The 17,648-nt window shown below is 22.8% G+C and overlaps 6 protein-coding genes across 6 annotated transcripts, besides 3 other annotated features; 2 read left to right on the forward strand and 4 right to left on the reverse strand.

Moving 5' to 3' along the window:
• Window positions 1–370: a repeat region.
• Window positions 371–517: 147 nt separating this feature from the next.
• Window positions 518–808: a repeat region.
• Window positions 809–928: 120 nt separating this feature from the next.
• Window positions 929–2,625, forward strand: EHI_119250 (tyrosine kinase, putative; the record flags this gene model as incomplete). The annotated part of the gene is made up of 2 exons (XM_645177.2): window positions 929–1,586; window positions 1,649–2,625. The coding sequence occupies 2 exons, from the start codon at window positions 929–931 to the stop codon at window positions 2,623–2,625; spliced, it is 1,635 nt and encodes a 544-aa protein (XP_650269.2).
• A 1,147-nt stretch (window positions 2,626–3,772) lies between these two features.
• On the reverse strand, window positions 3,773–4,306 carry EHI_119260 (uncharacterized protein; the record flags this gene model as incomplete). Its single annotated transcript, XM_645176.1, has 1 exon — window positions 3,773–4,306. One exon carries the CDS (start codon window positions 4,304–4,306, stop codon window positions 3,773–3,775), a length of 534 nt encoding a protein of 177 aa, XP_650268.1.
• A 798-nt stretch (window positions 4,307–5,104) lies between these two features.
• Window positions 5,105–5,554: a repeat region.
• Window positions 5,555–5,652: 98 nt separating this feature from the next.
• On the forward strand, window positions 5,653–7,008 carry EHI_119270 (uncharacterized protein; the record flags this gene model as incomplete). The annotated part of the gene is made up of 1 exon (XM_645174.1): window positions 5,653–7,008. One exon carries the CDS (start codon window positions 5,653–5,655, stop codon window positions 7,006–7,008), a length of 1,356 nt encoding a protein of 451 aa, XP_650266.1.
• A 318-nt stretch (window positions 7,009–7,326) lies between these two features.
• Window positions 7,327–8,385, reverse strand: EHI_119280 (zinc finger protein, putative; the record flags this gene model as incomplete). The annotated part of the gene is made up of 1 exon (XM_645173.1): window positions 7,327–8,385. The coding sequence occupies one exon, from the start codon at window positions 8,383–8,385 to the stop codon at window positions 7,327–7,329; it is 1,059 nt and encodes a 352-aa protein (XP_650265.1).
• A 150-nt stretch (window positions 8,386–8,535) lies between these two features.
• EHI_119290 (recQ family helicase, putative) lies at window positions 8,536–10,860 on the reverse strand (the record flags this gene model as incomplete). Its single annotated transcript, XM_645172.1, has 1 exon — window positions 8,536–10,860. The coding sequence occupies one exon, from the start codon at window positions 10,858–10,860 to the stop codon at window positions 8,536–8,538; it is 2,325 nt and encodes a 774-aa protein (XP_650264.1).
• A 1,829-nt stretch (window positions 10,861–12,689) lies between these two features.
• EHI_119300 (Ras family protein) lies at window positions 12,690–13,307 on the reverse strand (the record flags this gene model as incomplete). Its single annotated transcript, XM_001913797.1, has 2 exons — window positions 12,690–13,133; window positions 13,182–13,307. 2 exons carry the CDS (start codon window positions 13,305–13,307, stop codon window positions 12,690–12,692), a joined length of 570 nt encoding a protein of 189 aa, XP_001913832.1.
• Between the last annotated feature and the right edge of the window lie 4,341 nt (window positions 13,308–17,648).

Consider the following 17,648-nt stretch of genomic DNA (forward strand, 5'->3'; position numbering starts at 1 on the left):
GATGAAGAAGGAATAAAAGTCAAAGCACTAGGAAAGAATAAAGTACCTAAAATATATGATGACAATGATCAAAGAAAGAATTAAATTTAATAAGGAAGAAAGGGTCAGAATCAATACAAATAAAATCATGTTTGATTCTAACAAGAAAATTAGAATAAGGAAGAAAGACCCAAAAAATGAAATATACCCAAATAACGATATTACTTTAGAATATTGGAAATCGTTATATGAAACACAGGTGAAATTAAATAAAGATAATTGGAAAATAAAACAAATCACCTCGTGGAATGAAAGCTACAGAAATTATGATAGTGTCATAATAACATTAAATGAATTAAATTTAAGTATAATGAAAATAAATAATTGAAAATATTCAATGAAACAATATAAAATTAATAAAAGAAATTAACACGATGATAAAATATGAATAATAAATAAAAAGAATAAAATTAATTTAATAAATGATATGAATAATGTTTCATATCATAATAACAATGGATATAAATGAATATAAATAAATAAAGAATAGAATAAATAAGAAATGTTAAAATAAGTTGAATAATAAATTGAAATAAAAGAATAATAAATATAGAGAGTATTAAATTAAATAAAGAATTGAAAATGATATTATTTAAGAAGTTAAAATTAATGTTATTAGAAATATGAATAACTTTATTAAACATTAACCCTACTAAAATAAAACATATTCATTTGAATTATTATAAATGGATAAATGGAATTGATTTATCTGTAATGAATATAGAATAATAGAAACTAATTCTATTAATACTTAATTATTTAATTATTATTTATTATAATGAACATTTAAGTTGTGACATTTTTATAGTTTAAATTTTATGTTGAACCAATAATAGACAATCGTGTAATGAAATTTCAATGATGAAATAGAATAGAAACATCACCAAGAATGAAATGTACAACATGTGCAGATGGATATTTCATGAGTTGGATAGGAGAATGTAAATTAACAACAGAAATTAAAGGATGTAAAGGAGAAATAGATAAAGAATATGGATGTAGAGAATGTTCAGAAGGATATTATTTAATAAATAAAGAATGTTCGAAATGTAAAGAGAATTGTACAACATATTCAATAAATAATGAATGTAATAGTTGTAAAGATGAATATGTATTAAAAAATAAAGAGTGTATCTACTATTTAGATATTAATAAATGTAAAGAAGTAAAGAAGAATAAATGTTCAAAATGTTCATTTTGGTATGGAACGAATGAAGAAGGAAATGAATGTAATAAAGAAGTAGTATGGTGGATGATAATGATAATTGTCATTATTATAGTTATTATCATTATTATAACAATTGTAATGATAATAATGATGGTTAATTACATAATGAAGAGAAGAGAAAAGAAAGAACGAGAGAAAACAACAACAATGTTCAAAATAACACAATCAAATATCAAATTCATACCACTTGGAGATGGAATATTAACAAATAAGAAAGAAATTGAACTTCAAGAAGGAGAAGAAATTAAAGTGAATGAAGAAATACGAGAATTAATTTGTATTGGAAATTCAAAGAAAGAAAAGATGAAGATACAAATAAGTAGTAAAGAAGAAAATGAGATTTGTTCAATTACAATAAACCAAATATCATTATAATTGAAGGAGGATATGCATGTGAATTTGAATTATTCATTATAATCAAATGTACAACTAAAATCAGTGATAAACTAATGATAATTAGTAAAACACTTAATAAAGCACAAGAAGAATCAATCAAAAGTATTTCTATTGAAGGAGAAACGGAAATATCAACACGACTTGATCCTGATGAAATAAAAGAAGAAAAGAAAATAGGAGAAGGAACATTTGGAATTGTTTATGTTGGAGAATTTAGAGGAAATAAAGTAGCAATTAAGAAAATGAAACAAGTTGAAGAAAGTGAAGATAAAAAGAAAGAATTTGAGAAAGAAGTAGCAATGTTAGATAAATTTCGAGATGAATATATCATTCAATTTTATGGAGCAGTATTTATTCCTAATAAAATATGTATGGTAACGGAATATGCAGAATATGGATCAATACAAAATATAATGAATAAAAGAAACATCACAGAAATATCAAAGAAAATACGAATCAAATTTCTGATAGATGGAGCAAAAGGAATTTCATATCTTCATTCAAATGGAATGTTACATCGAGATATTAAACCAGATAATTTCCTTGTTGTATCACTTGATGATAACATTGAAGTTAATTGTAAATTAACGGATTTTGGAAGTGCAAGAAACATCAATATGATGATGACAAATATGACATTCACAAAAGGAATAGGAACACCAAAATACATGGCACCCGAAGTGTTAAATCGAGAACATTACAAAATGCAATCAGATATATATTCATTTTCAATAACAATGTTACAAATCATTACATGGCAAGATCCATTTCCTAAATCAGAATATCCACATCCATGGGATATTGCAGATACAATCACAACAGGCAATCGACCAAACATAATACAAGAAGTAGAAGAAGATATTAAAGAAGTTATTGAAAAGTCATGGCAACAAGAACCAAAAGAAAGAATAAGAATAGATGAAATTGTAAGAATGTTAGAAACAGTTTACAGTAATAAGTGAATAATTCAATTGATTGAAAATTTTATTGTTATTATATTGAAGAGTATATATTTAATCTATACAAATGTTTGTTATCATAGTCTTTAAATTGTAATGTGTAAATTTAATGCAAGAGTAAAGAAAAAATGAAACAATAACAATAAACAAAACATGTAATTTTTAGTGTAGTATTAAAATATTATATCTTTTCTCATTTTCAATTTGAATAATAGAAAATGACTCTCAAATCAAATGACTTTAATATTTAGTAAAACTCTTCAATTGTATTTGAATAAACACATTAAAACCTTTGAAAATAATGTTTATATAAAAATTTCCTCTTTACTAATTTATTATTCTTAATTTAATTATATTCAACATGAGAATTTCCAATCTAAAATAATTTTGTAAGTTGATTTACTGTATTTAATAACTTCAATATGTGTTTTTTATTTACAGTGTTGTTGTTCTTAACCTTGTAGAGTTGTCTTTCTAGTCTCATTATTAATTTAATGAGCTATTCACATTCCATTTGATAATAAATATTTAACATGAATTATTCTAATTCTATTATTTTATTATGTTTTAACCATTTTGTTGACTATTATGGTGTTTTTATTTCTTTTTATTGAATTAGTACAAATAAAAAAATAAAATGTTAAATATTAAACAATGTTTCGTCAACATTAATTATTAAATAATATTTACAAAGAATTTATATATTAAATGAATAGAATGAGTTTATCAATTGAAAGACATTTTAATTTACTAACTTGATATGATATAAAATTAAAAAAAATGTTTCTTATTATCAAAGGATAATATTCACTTCGTTTTTTTTTTCATAAAACGTAACAATTTCTCTTAGTTAATAGACTAAGTATTGTGTATTTTATTAAAAACAAAATAAATTATTCTGATTTTTTATATATTTTAAATAAAACTAATTTAATTAAATTATTTTTTTCCAAACAAATACTGAATGAAGAAATGCAAAGTGTATATCATGCTTGTTAAAAAGTTATGAAAAGAGAAATAAACGAAATGAATAAATCAATAAATTTGAAAGTTTCAAATACCTTTTTTTAATTAACAAAAAAAAGCAAAGAAGTACTAAATAAACAAAATAAAAGAACAAAAAAAAAACGAGATAAATTAAAAATATAAATTAGGAGCATTGATAAGCAATAATTTCGTCAACATTAATAGAGTCTTCTCCAGTAAATAAACAACAGCTATATTGAGTAGGATCTTCATATTTAGTATTAAATTCTGGATGAATAACAGAATTTTCATCTTTTGATTTTTTAATAACACAAAATTTTTTAATAACTAAGGAATAGACAATATTACTATTTGGAAATACAATAAGAGTCATTCCTTTTCCTTTTTTTCTATGTAATATCATTGGTTCAATATTAAATGGATTTTTTAATGTAAAAACAAAATGTTTATGAGTGTCTTTGACGTATTGCATTGATTCTGAAGGAACAGGAATATGTCCAGCAATAAAAGCTCCAAAAGCCCAACCTTCAGTTGTTGTTATTAAAAACAATATATTTTTTCTTCCATGAATCTTTCTGTTAATATCAGCACTTGAATTTCCATCTTTTTTATTATTATAAATTTCTTCAAAATAATTTAGTTGTGTCCATTCTTTGAAATAATTCTCATATTCATTTATCAATTCTTTTGATTTCATTATAAACGGTAATTTAATTTTCAGTTATTTAGTTCATTTAAAAATGAAAATAACTGAAATTTAATTGTTAGTTTTCTTTTATTTTTATCGTTTTTAAAAATTGAAAATATTTTCTTTTTAAAACCCTGCTCAAAATTTAAACCATAAAATAATCTTTCTTTTTTAGATGTTTACACAATCCAAAGGATGTACAATTTTTTATTTTATGTCCATGTTAATTGTGTGAGAGAATTCTTGAAATATTGTTTAATTCTTATTGAATTGAAATATTATTTTTCAAGGTACAAAATATTTTTAAATAATTTTATTGAAAGAAACAATTCTTTTCCATTGTATTTTCTTTTTTTTTTATTAAAGAGTTGAATAATAACTGTTTGGAAAAAGAATAAGTAAATTATAACAGAATTTTTGTAGTTAATATTTTGTGTTTTTTTAGAAGTTTAAAATAACGAATATACTTATTTATATTATTCATCTTATTAATAAAATAGCATTAACATCTCATTAACTTGTCATCATTATTGATATAATCAAATAACAAATATTTTGTCAGTCAAATTATTTGAAACTTTCTAAACTCTGAAGTTATTTCAAATAAACTAAAAGTAGTATTTAAGAGTATTATAATAATAAAGAAAAAATTAAAATGACTTTATAATCAAATGTATTGTCATTTTATTGTTAACAAGTATCTTTTCTTTGTATGTTTTTTATTGGATATTCTTCTTTATTATATTTCATATAATCTCTTTTTTTTATCTGGGTATTTTTTAATTATTTCCACTACTCTCCTTTTTCAAGTGATAGGAACGACGTCACTAATTATCGTCCTATCAGTTGTACAGTAATTATGAAAGTATTTACCTCCATATTAAAAGAAAAGATTCACAGAAGACTTAACATGAATAATGAATCATTTAAAATTAGTAATAATCAACTGGGATGTAAATTACAATCTCTTGATGCTAAAGAAGGAATAAGAAATAGTTATGTGTTAAAGCAGAAAGAAGAGAAATACCCAAAATATGATGAGTCATATTATGACATTAAGAAAACATATGACACTGTCAACAACGAATGGGTAATTGAATCATTAAAATATTTTAATTATGAGTTTGTCATCATTGACATTATTGAAAGTATGATGACTAGATTGGAGATATTCATATTCTATAAATTTAATGAATATCTAGGTAGTATTAAATTAAATAGAGGAATTTTACAAGGTGATTCCTTATCAAATCTATTACTTAACAACAAAAAATTTTATCAAAATTAATTGAATTTTTATTGAATTTTATAATTTTTTTTTTCAAAGTTTTTAGGTTATCATTTCAATATTTCAAATGAAGAAAGGAGTTATTATAGGAATTTCAATATTTATTTCAGTTATAGTGTTTTGTTGTTTACTTGCCTTAATCATTGGACTTGCAGTTGGATTATCAAAGAATAAAGATAACAAAGAAACAATAATCAAATTTTCAAAAACAGATGGTTTTCTTGGAAATCCATTAAAGGGGTTTGGGATGTGGTATGGAAGTGGAAATACAGCAAAGTTACCTTTAAGTATACAATATGTACGATTAGAATTAAATAAAGTATTAGTTGGAGAAAACAGTGTTAATTTAGATTATCTTGATTCGATTTTAGAACGAATAAAAGAAATGAAAACACAAGCAGTTATTCGTCTTGTTTTAGATTCACCAAGTGAAAGTAGTTTTGTTCCAACATACATTCAAAATAAAATTGAGATGTATGATTATAATGGTGCTTCAGGAGCAGGTAAATCACCAAATTATAATGATGAATATTTATTAACACAATTAGAATATTTATTCAAAGAATTAGGTAAGAAATTTGATGGAGATCCTCGTATTGGATTTTGGCAGCTTGGAACTTATGGACATTGGGGAGAATGGCATACAACATATATTACTGATAAATCAAAAAAACCAACTGATGAAACATTAGATAGAATAATGGATATGGCATTAAATAATTTCAGAGTTACAATGTGTGAAGTACGAGTTCCTGAAACAAGGTCACAAACAAGAGGAATTGGATTTTATCATGACATGTTTGGTAATAGTGATCATGATGCTTATATGGATAGTCTTATCAATAGATATAATGTTCTTGATCGTTGGAAAACTTTTAGTTTTGGTGGAGAAGAAGATCCAACACAACAATCAACTCGTTTTGAATCAGACACAAAAACACAAAAATTCCTTAATGACACTGTTCATTATCATGCTTCTTGGATATTATCTAATTGGTTTTTTGGAAGAACTCAAGACTGGATACAAACTCATTCTGAATGGGTTGAAAGAAGAAATAAAGCAGAAAGATTATTAGGATATAATTATTATGCCACAGAAGGTTCAATCATTAAAAATAGTAATTCTATTGAAATTAAAATAACAATTACGAATGATGGAGTTGCTCCATTTTATTATCATTGGAAAATTCATTATGGATTAGTAGACCCAATAACTTTTGAAGTTCAACGAGAAGAAGAATCAACAAATGATATTTATGGAATTCTTCCTTTAACAAATAAATCGTTTAGTTATACTCTAAATAAAATTGATGAGTCACAATCAAATCTGACTGTTGCTTTAAGAATACCATCTGGAGTAAATTCTCATCTTTTATTATCTAATACTCAACAAAGAGAAGATGGTTGGTTATTATTCAAATAAATTAAATAATACATTTTATAAAATTATTTGTTAATATTTAGCATTGTTTTCGTAAGAAAAAATAATAATATTCTTCTCCGCATTTCAATGCCCCCCTCTCTTGACCATCGTCCCATGACGAAATAAATAAATTCTCAAAACAAATTTTAAGAATTTATTTCTTAGTAATTGTTATGATCAATTCCTTTTTACTTTTTCAACGTGCCTTTAGATAATTATTATTTCTATTATAATTATCCCTTTAATATTATCGTTGAATAAAATTTTAAGTTTTGTTTTTCAATTTTTTTTTTATAAAAAAATTAAAAACAAAAAGAATTATTTGTGTTTTTTTAATTTAGAATTTGCTTGAGGATATTTCTCTGGGAATAAAGCACTTTTTATATTATTTAAAAATCCATTATCATAATAATTAATTAATGAATCTGGATTAACAACTTCTTCTAAAGAATTATCGTTTTGCTGTTCTTCAGTCATGTTATCAATCTCATTAAGATATTGTTGGTATTCGTCATACATTCTATCCCATTTAATTTTTTCATATGTAGTATAACCTTTACTAGTAATATATAACTGATTTAAAAAGAAGCATAAAACAGCAACTCCCATAACCGAACAAAGAATAATCATCATAATAGTATATCTCATATAGTTAAATAGTATAATAAAAGTCAATGATAAGTCTAAAGGAATAGTGGTAGTTGGAGTAATAATAGCAGGATGTTTTCCTGTCATATTATGATCTTCCATAAAGTATTTAATAGCAATAATACAATAATAAGATATAGTAATTAATGATATAGACATAGATAATAAGAAAAATAAAAAGTATTTACAATTTTTTTCACCAACACATTGATTAATCCAAGGACAATGATGGTCAAATCGAGCAACACATTTACCACATATTTTACAATGTTTACTTCTAGGTATTTTTTCTAAATGACAATATTCACAATTTGATTCTCTTTTATATAAAATGTTATCATATGGATATCTATTTTGATATACTTTTAAGTTAGACTTTTTAATATATCCAGGAGGTGTTTTAATTGCTAAACAATAAAATATTAATGTACCAAGAAATTGAAGATGAGGGAATATTAACCAATGACCATGTGAATTTAAAACTTTCATAGGTTCAATAGCTAATAAAACATAACCAACAATAATAAGAACCCCCATTAATATAATAAGAAGAGGATTTGGTTTATAAAAAAGGTATTCATTTATTCCGTGAATAATTTTATTTTTAACATAAATACTTTCATACATTTTTCCTAAAACTGAATCACTTTTTGCTCTTGAACCTACTAAAGAGATAATAATAAGTATTCCAACTATTATTATAAGAAATAAATAAATGCCAAGTAACATCTTTTACACTTATTAAGTAATGAAAGAATTTATAGTTTTTCTCTTTTGTTATTTAAAAGAAATATCCAGTAAAATAATAAATTTGTTATAAATTAAAAAAAATTTTGTCATCAACAACAGATTTTTTTTTTTTTCTTAATCACTTTTTGATTATTTCTTTTTTCTTTCACAATTATCACATCCTGTACACTTCTCTTCATTAAAACTTTCATCAAAATACATTAATTGAATTTTTCTTCTACACTCAGAAGTTATACATAAATTAACCATTGCATTAATGGATTGTTGTTGTGATGCTGTTAATTCATTTTTACCCATATCTCTTTTTAGCCATTCTACTCTAGCAATGTCTTTCATACTAAAATAAATAATACAATCACTTGGTTTTCCATCTCTACCTGCTCTTCCTGATTCTTGAAAATATTGTTCAATACTTGATGGCATAGTTTGATGAATAACAAATCGAACATCTGGTTTATCAATCCCCATTCCAAATGCAACAGTAGCACAAACTACTAAAAATGTTCCATTCATCCAATCATTTTGAACTTTCTTTCTTCTTTTAGCATCTAGTCCAGCATGATAATGAGTAGCTCTTATTCCATAATTAATAAGAAATTTACTTAAACTTTCACAATCTTTTTTAGAAAGACAAAATACAATTCCACATTGATTTGGATGTTGTTGAATATAATGAGCAATATCAACTTCAACCTTTGGTGATTTAACTCTCGTTTCATATCTTAAATTTGGTCTATTAAATGTTTGATTAAATACAATAGCTTCTTCAAGTCCCATAGATAATAAAATATCATTTTTAACTCTTTCTGTTGCTGTGGCAGTAAACAGAATTGTTTGTACTGATGGAAATGTTTTTCTAAATTCTCTTAATTCAACGTATGATTGTCTAAAATCATGTCCCCATTGACTGATACAATGAGCCTCATCAATAACAAGATATGAAAACAATCCTCGGTCATATAGTTTTTTCATTGCTTCATTCATCTTCCAACTACAAGAAAGAAGTTCTGGTGCAACATAAACAATTTTAATTTTACGTGTTTCAATATCATTAATGAAAATATCTATATTTTCTGGATTATTACTATTACAAGTAATAGCTGGTATTCCTAAATCATTTAATGCTTTTACTTGGTCTTGCATAAGAGATATTAAAGGAGATACAACTAATGTATATCCATCTTTAAATAATGATGGTAATTGATAACATAATGATTTTCCTCCTCCCGTAGGCATTAATGCAAGAACATTATGTCCAGCTAATATTGCATTGATAACTGGGTATTGAAGTAATCGAAGTGTTTCATGATGAAATACTTTATGTAATACTTCTTTTACTCTTTCTTTCCAATGAAAATTTTCTCCCCACCAATTTGTCCATATGGGATATGATCTAATGTTAGTTGATTGAACTACGTCTGGTATTTGCTCCTCTATTTTAAATGGTTCAAATCCTTTTTTTGCTTCATGATTCTTCCACAAAGTAATTCTTCCAACTTTATCATTTTCTTTCAGCCTAATTGTTGTATTACCTTTTTGAGTAGTTTCTCTTGATGTTATAACTTTTAATTGTATTCTTACTTCTTCTCGTTCAAATGCAATTTTTCTTATTTGTTCAAATGTTTCGTCTGATACTTTAATTTCTTTTAATTGTTTTGTAAGTTCTTGTTCTCTTTCAATTAGCAGTCTCTTATCACTTTCACTAAATACTTTCTGATAATAAGGATTATCTTCATTTATATTTTCAATTATTATTGGATCATTTTCACATAAGTCTATTAAAGACGATGTTTTCTTTGTAGCGTCAGTGTTATCTTCTTGTGACTCTAATGTATTACTTTTTTTAAACATTAAAGTAAAAAAATCTGAAGATATTCTTTTAGAGATAGGAGAATGAGATTTTATTGGAAGAGTGTCTGTTCGAAGAAGTATTTGACTACTAGCACGTTCCATCTCTTCAAACACATCACTAATTGTTTTAGTCTTCTTCAATTCTAATGTTTTAGTTCTTTGAGGTTCAAATGAGTTTTTTGGTTTAATAAAATCGTCTATTAGAGACTGTAACTTTGGTGGTGTTTTTGTTTTTTGTATTGATCTCTTAGTATCTTCAATAATGAGAAGATCTTTTGAATTTAATGGAGTGTGTTCTGATGATGGGTTGTTTAAATCAATTTTTTGTGTGTTACAACTAATAATATTATTTGACATGCATTCAGCATCACTACAATTATTTATTTCATTTTGTAATTCTTCCTTTTCTTCTGTTTCTGGAAAACTGACTTTTTTTAAACCAAACGAATGTAAAGTATTAAAAGTGTTTGCTATTGACTGATTTGAATTTTCTTTCTTTTCCTCTTCTACACTATATCTTCTTTTTTCTATCTCAAAATTATCACAATAATCATCGTCAATAACTATTAAATCAATTTCTTGTACATCATCACTTTCACTCATCTGATAATTATATTCAAATTCAATATCAAAAATTGAGTTTTTCTTTTTTTTTTGGTTTTTATATTTTTACTTTTTTGTGATAAAAAAATAATGAAATACCGAATTTTTATTAAAGTTTGTTAAAAAGGGAATTATAAATAAAAAAGAATCAACAGATTAAATATAATTCTTTAATACTAATATACAATATTAAAAAATAATATGAAGAATGTATTTAATAATTACAAAATAAATTCTTATAAATATAAGAATAAGTAAAAAATTTAATTTTAAAGAAACAATCCAATAATATACAATTGTATTTAATATATATTTATTTTCTGAAATAAATCATACCTATTTTAGTTAAGAGTTTTAGGTTCTAAGACTGTATTTTTCTTGAAAGAATCAATTAAGTTTAATGCTATTGAAACAAACACATTAATTAATAAGAAAGAAAGAGAAAAAAAATAAAAAATGGATTCAATGATGATTATTATGAAAATTAGAATAAACAAGAATAGTTAAAGTATTAAAAATATGAAAGAAACAATTAAATAGATAATTTTCTCATAATGAATACAATGGGATTAATCATTTTAAAAAAAGAAGATGTGTTATATTTTATAATTTATGTGAGACATAAAAATAGAATAACAACTAATCATTCTTATACATTGAATACTAATTTAACTAATTCAGTAAAACAAAAAATATTGGTAATTAGATATTTGGCAATTAAATATTGAAAATAATTCTGATTGAAAAAATTAATAGATTCTTGTTATTAGAACAATAAAATAAAAATACAAATATTAAATATATGAAAAATACTATGAAGAAAAGTTAATAAAAATATAAAATGATTATTCTAATAGCAAAAAGTATAATAAGTACTAATCAGAAAGTTCTAAAAACTATTATAGGTAGTAACATAATCCTTTCCGAATAAGTCTTTATTAAATTATATTAAATTATCTTATACTATTTTCATAATAAAAAAATATTTTAATTGAAAACAATGTTGAAACAAGAATTAAAATTACTCATATAACCATAATCACCTCATAATCACCTTAATGTTTGGTGAACTTTTTTAATTTATCATTCTTAATATTCATAGACTATAAATATTACTTAAAAACTCATTCAAAAAATTCAAAAAATTATTTAGCATATTTTTTTTTAATAATACTAAAATAAAAGTATTACCAAATTGTTACAACAACAATCATAGTAATATGCTATACTTTTTCAAATAATCAAGTGTTAGAAGTATTATTTTAGAAATTATGACAGTCATTTATTTGATCAAAAATAATACGTTATGAGTTTGAATAATTAATTCATAACCATGAAGAAATGTTTATGAAGTATCTAATATAACACCACAAAATTTAAGTAAAAAAAACATTATTTATACTTAAAACAAATTTAAGAATAACTTATAACATATTCTACTTAATCAGTATAAAAAGGAAGTATTAATAAATATTATGATACAAAATAATTTTCTTTTGGAAAAAGGATTTTCTTTTTTTCACACTCATATTCTATTTATATTCTTTTATAATAATTTATGGGTTACATCTCATTATTTATTATAAAAATGAATGTATAAAAATAGAAGAATGAACTTCCAGTTTTTAATTCAAATAATTGAAAAAATAATCCTAACAATGACATTTAAAATATAGAAAAAATGATACTAAAAAAGAAAAATAAGTTATTTCTGAAAGTCCATAGAACAAAATGGAATAATTTATAACAATAAACATCCTCCTTTCTTTGTTTTCTTTCCTGCGTTTTTGTTTATAGCTTTGTAATCTTGCACTCTTTTTTGGATTGACCTAATGATAAGTTCTAGAAAGGCAATTACTTAAAAGGAAATTGAAAAAATAAACAAACTTGTGTTGTGACTGTAAGTAATTGTGAATTGCTGTTTGCAATAATTCTTGAATTCCATCACCTGTTTTCGAACTTATCTCTGCATAAAAACCATCTTGATCATTTACAGAAGCTTTCCCTTCAGTCATACTAACTGCACGTTTACCACAATCCGTAAAACTAGCAACAAGATACATAACTGCACTGTCATTAAGCCGAACAAAATAATTGAAAAGATTTAACGTATTATCAAATGACTCTTTATCAGTGGCATTAAATAAATAAAACAAAATGTCTCCACGAGAAGCAGGGTCAGTGCTTGCTTGTTTCATAAATGATTCATTACCACGTTCAATAATACTAACTTGAATAGGAAAATTATCTATTGTCATTTGTTTTAATTTTTGCTAGTTTGTTAATAACTACGACAATTAATGATAAATAATACAACAAACATGTTCTACATAATTTTCTATTTTTGTTTCAGAAAACTCATCGTCGATGAGTCTTTTAATGAATGCTGTCTTTCCACTGTCTGGAGAACCACAAACAGTAACTCCAATATTAAATGGACAATTCATTGTTATTTAAACTTGAAAGTTAGGTTTTTTTCTTTTTAGGAGAATAAAAAAGATGTCAACCTTTTTATCCAAAGTAACTATTTTTTTTTCTTTAAGATTTTCATTTTTTTTTGTTATTAAATAAAAAAATTATAACCAATCATTGTGTTTTAAGATTTTAATGTTTTTATGACTATTTTTTAAAGTATAATAACTTAATAATTATTTCAATAGCATTATTTGTTATTATTTTTTTTTTCATAAATAAATGTGTTATTTCAATTTTAGTTTTATTATTTTTGATAATTATTTAAATAAGTAACAAATATATTGACAAATTTCAAAATCATTTCTAGAATCTATGAATATAGTAATTGTTATATTTTATTATTTTATGTTGGTGAGTCATTCATGTATAACTTTTATTATTTTAGTATTATATATTTCTGTTTATCTATTTTACTATCTATTTTTATTTGAAAATGATGTTTTTATATAAATTTAATGTGAGTATTTCATTTATACAATAAAATACTTAATTTTATGTTTAATAACTTGTATATACTAAAATATATAATCCTTTTTATTTTCTAACTAATTTTTAGATGTTAAAATTTCTTGTATAACTAGCATCTAATAGTTAGATGATACTATTATTAATTGTTTCAATTATTTTTATTCAATTTCATTCTTTTCATTTTTTGTATCAATCAATATTATTGAAGCAATATTAAATAAATTAATTACTTCTATTTATATTAAATATATGTCATATTATTTTATATTTTATTTTCAATTCATTTACAATATATCACATTTGTTAATATCTAATAACTAATGAGATGATATTATTAACACTATTACATAAAGATATTCAATTAATAAATAAACAATTATGAAATAGTATTTCAATCATTTTATTAATTATCATAACACTTGAATTTATTGCCATTAATTTTTTATTATTTACCGTTTTGACTTATTCTCTCTCCATCTATTTATCTTACTATATTTAATTTCATTAACTAATGACTCAAAATAATCTAATCTAATTTAAAATAACAATCATATAAATATAAATGAAATATATTAATAAATCATAGTGAAATAATAATAATAATGAATGACATTTTCACAGAAACTATTAAAGTGTTATTAAAAACATAACAAGAAGAATTTAGAGCTAAAGAGAAGAACTAAATAATAGTAAATAAGAGATTTAATAAAATCAAAAATGATATTAACAAGAAAAGAGAAAAGAAGAAAAACTTAAAAATCAACAACAATGGGAAAAGCACTATCAACACCAAATAAAAAATCAATTATTAAAGCAAAAGAAATGGTCAAACAACTAGAAGAATGGACAGAAAAAAGAATATCAAATATACTATTTGACTCAAATAATGATGATTGGAATATTAGCACATCAGTATTTGACCAGAGAATACTGAATAAAGAACATATAATAATTATTATTGAAGATGAAGAAGGAAATAAATTTGGAGGATACATTCATTCTAAAATTGATGAAACTGATGAACGTATAAAAGATATTCGTTCATTTGTATTTTCAATAAAATCAAAAGGAGGCTTATTTGAAATGCAGTTATCGTATATGTTCCGACACCAATATATATTTTATTTATATACAAGACCAAGTATTCTTCTATTTGCAATTGGAGATGAATTATATGCTACTAAGAATAATATTGTCATTTACAAAGAAAATAATAAAACAAAGTCATGGCGTAGTCAATTTTCCTTTGAAGATAATAAAGGAAACAGTTTATTTTGGGAAAATGAACTTCCAGAACATTTCATACCAAAAAGAATAATGGTCGTTCAAATGATTTGATTTTTATTACTTATATTTTATTTGTAATAATGACGTTCATTGTCTTATTTTATTAAATTATAAGAAAGAAGATAAGTTAAATATAAATAAGAATAAAACAATATGAATTAATGAAAATTAATGTAATAATAAATTTCATGAAATTATTCATTTTCATTAATTAAGTTGTTTTATTTTGAGTATTTCTCTTTGTTTTTTCTTGTTAAGTATAAAATAATTTATTACATCATTCATTTATAAAAAAGTAAATATTCAAATGATTATTGTTTGCATTTTATTATGTTATTCTGATTATTCTGATTATTCATTTTATTTCATCATTTATCATTTATTTATGATTTTATATTTAATAACTTCTTCAGTTTATTCAAATTCAATTTTTTTTTCACAAAATTCATTATTTCCATTTTGTTATATTTAATATAATGTTGAGTATTATTATTGATTATCATTTTCATTAATTATCTTCATTTTTTGCATTGTTTATTTCATTATCTTATAATCATCAACAACATTTTATTTTTACATTGAATGTATTTCTGTAAGTTTTGAATTGTTTGAATTAGTCTTTTATTAAATACTCAAATAGATTATAAAAGTGTGAATAATTAAATATTCATTTTGACTATCACTGTTTATTTATCAATTCTAAACAATATAAAACATTGAAATGATAAACAACGTGTTTAAAAACCAAATATTTATTGTTATTTATTTTGAATATTATTTATTGTTTAAATAACAAATGAATTAGATAATTTGAATGAATAATAATGATAGTAAATTTGGTTATATTCATTATCATTTAATATAGTCGTATTAGCGTTGTTTTGTTATTAATTGAATTATAAAAATGAAGAATGGTATTGTTTTATATTTTCACATTAAACATTCTTAATTTCATTGTTTCTATTTACTTCATTCTAATTACACAAATATTGTATTTATTCTTAGATATTCTCATGTAATATAAAACGTGAATAAACATTTAATATTGAGTAAAAAGATAAAATAGGTATTAAAAAGATGAAAATACGAAAGAATTATATTCTTCTCTTAGAAACATTGACATTGTGCAATCAATTAACACTTTTAAATTTTGAAAAAAAATATCAGTAGGAAGAATGATTTAGTTATAAATCGAGTTATGCAATTTGAACTAAGTTTACATCAAATCACTTAAATTAATCTAATGAATGAAATTTGAAAAAGAAAGGTTAAAGAATGAAACCTTAAATTCATTTAAAATTAGAATAGATAATAATTAGTAATTTTTTATTATACATTGCCATTAATGAATTAAAATAACAACCATTTAATTGAAAATTTAGATGATATAAAATTTTTAATTAAAAGAACCAATGTTGCTTACATAGTATTGACTGTGTCGCTGATAAATTATTATGAACAATACTGTTTCTAAAATAAATTAGAATTGAAGTTATTCAAATCTTCGTTTTCAAATAAATTATTCTACTAATCTAATGAAAGTTTAATAACATCAATAACTTATTCTTAATAAATGATTTGTTGATACTTTATGTATTTTAAGACTTTAATATGATTATTCTAAAATATGATTATATTTTTCATACATTTTCTTCCTTTTACACTCTATTAAAACATTTTAAATTATGTCTTATCTACTAACTACATTATAACATAAAAACAACATTTGCAAATTCTAATTCATAAATTAACTTATTAATCATAATTAAAACACCATTTGTTTAATATAATATCATCTTCTTTCATTTTATCATTTGTTTCACTTCAAACTCCTATCATCTATTCATAGAATCAATGCAACAAATAACAATTTTAATATTAAATTGAGAACTTTTCTTTACCATTATGAGTTAATCTAATCATACACCATTTCTATTAATCATTTCATGATTGTAATGTTATTATATGTATTTTTATAATTATGGTTTATTTAATAAGGATAAATAAATTATAAATCAGATTCTTCAATAATGAAGTAATTGAACCAATTATAATAACAATTCTATTATCATTCAAAACTAATATGAGTAAACAACTCAATAAAATATTCATCACATTATTCTTTACATTAATAACTTAAAGTGTTTAATAAAAAATATTGATGAAAGTCTAAAAGATAAAAGTAAGAATAGGAAAATATCACAGTTAAAGAATGAGATAACTAATCATTGATGATTTGTAGTGAATAAAATAAAACATGCTGCTGATGATAATACAATTGGAAAATGCATCTATTGAATATATTTGTAAATAAAGAATATCTAACGTATTGTCTCCCAACATTAACTAGCAGTTTTAATGCTATTATTCAATAAAAATATCACCTATAAAATGTTTATTTGGTACAAAATGATGAGAGAATTATAAGATAAACATTCATTATATCGATACACTTGTGTGTTTTTATTGTGTTATTCTATTGACAGTCAAGAATTATTAAAAAGTCTTCAAAGTTATTGGTTGTCAGAACTAAAGACATATAAACCTAAACACTATAT

Source organism: Entamoeba histolytica, genomic scaffold (assembly GCF_000208925.1).
Source record: "Entamoeba histolytica HM-1:IMSS scf_1104750518121 genomic scaffold, whole genome shotgun sequence".
Lineage (NCBI taxonomy): Eukaryota > Evosea > Mastigamoebida > Endamoebidae > Entamoeba > Entamoeba histolytica.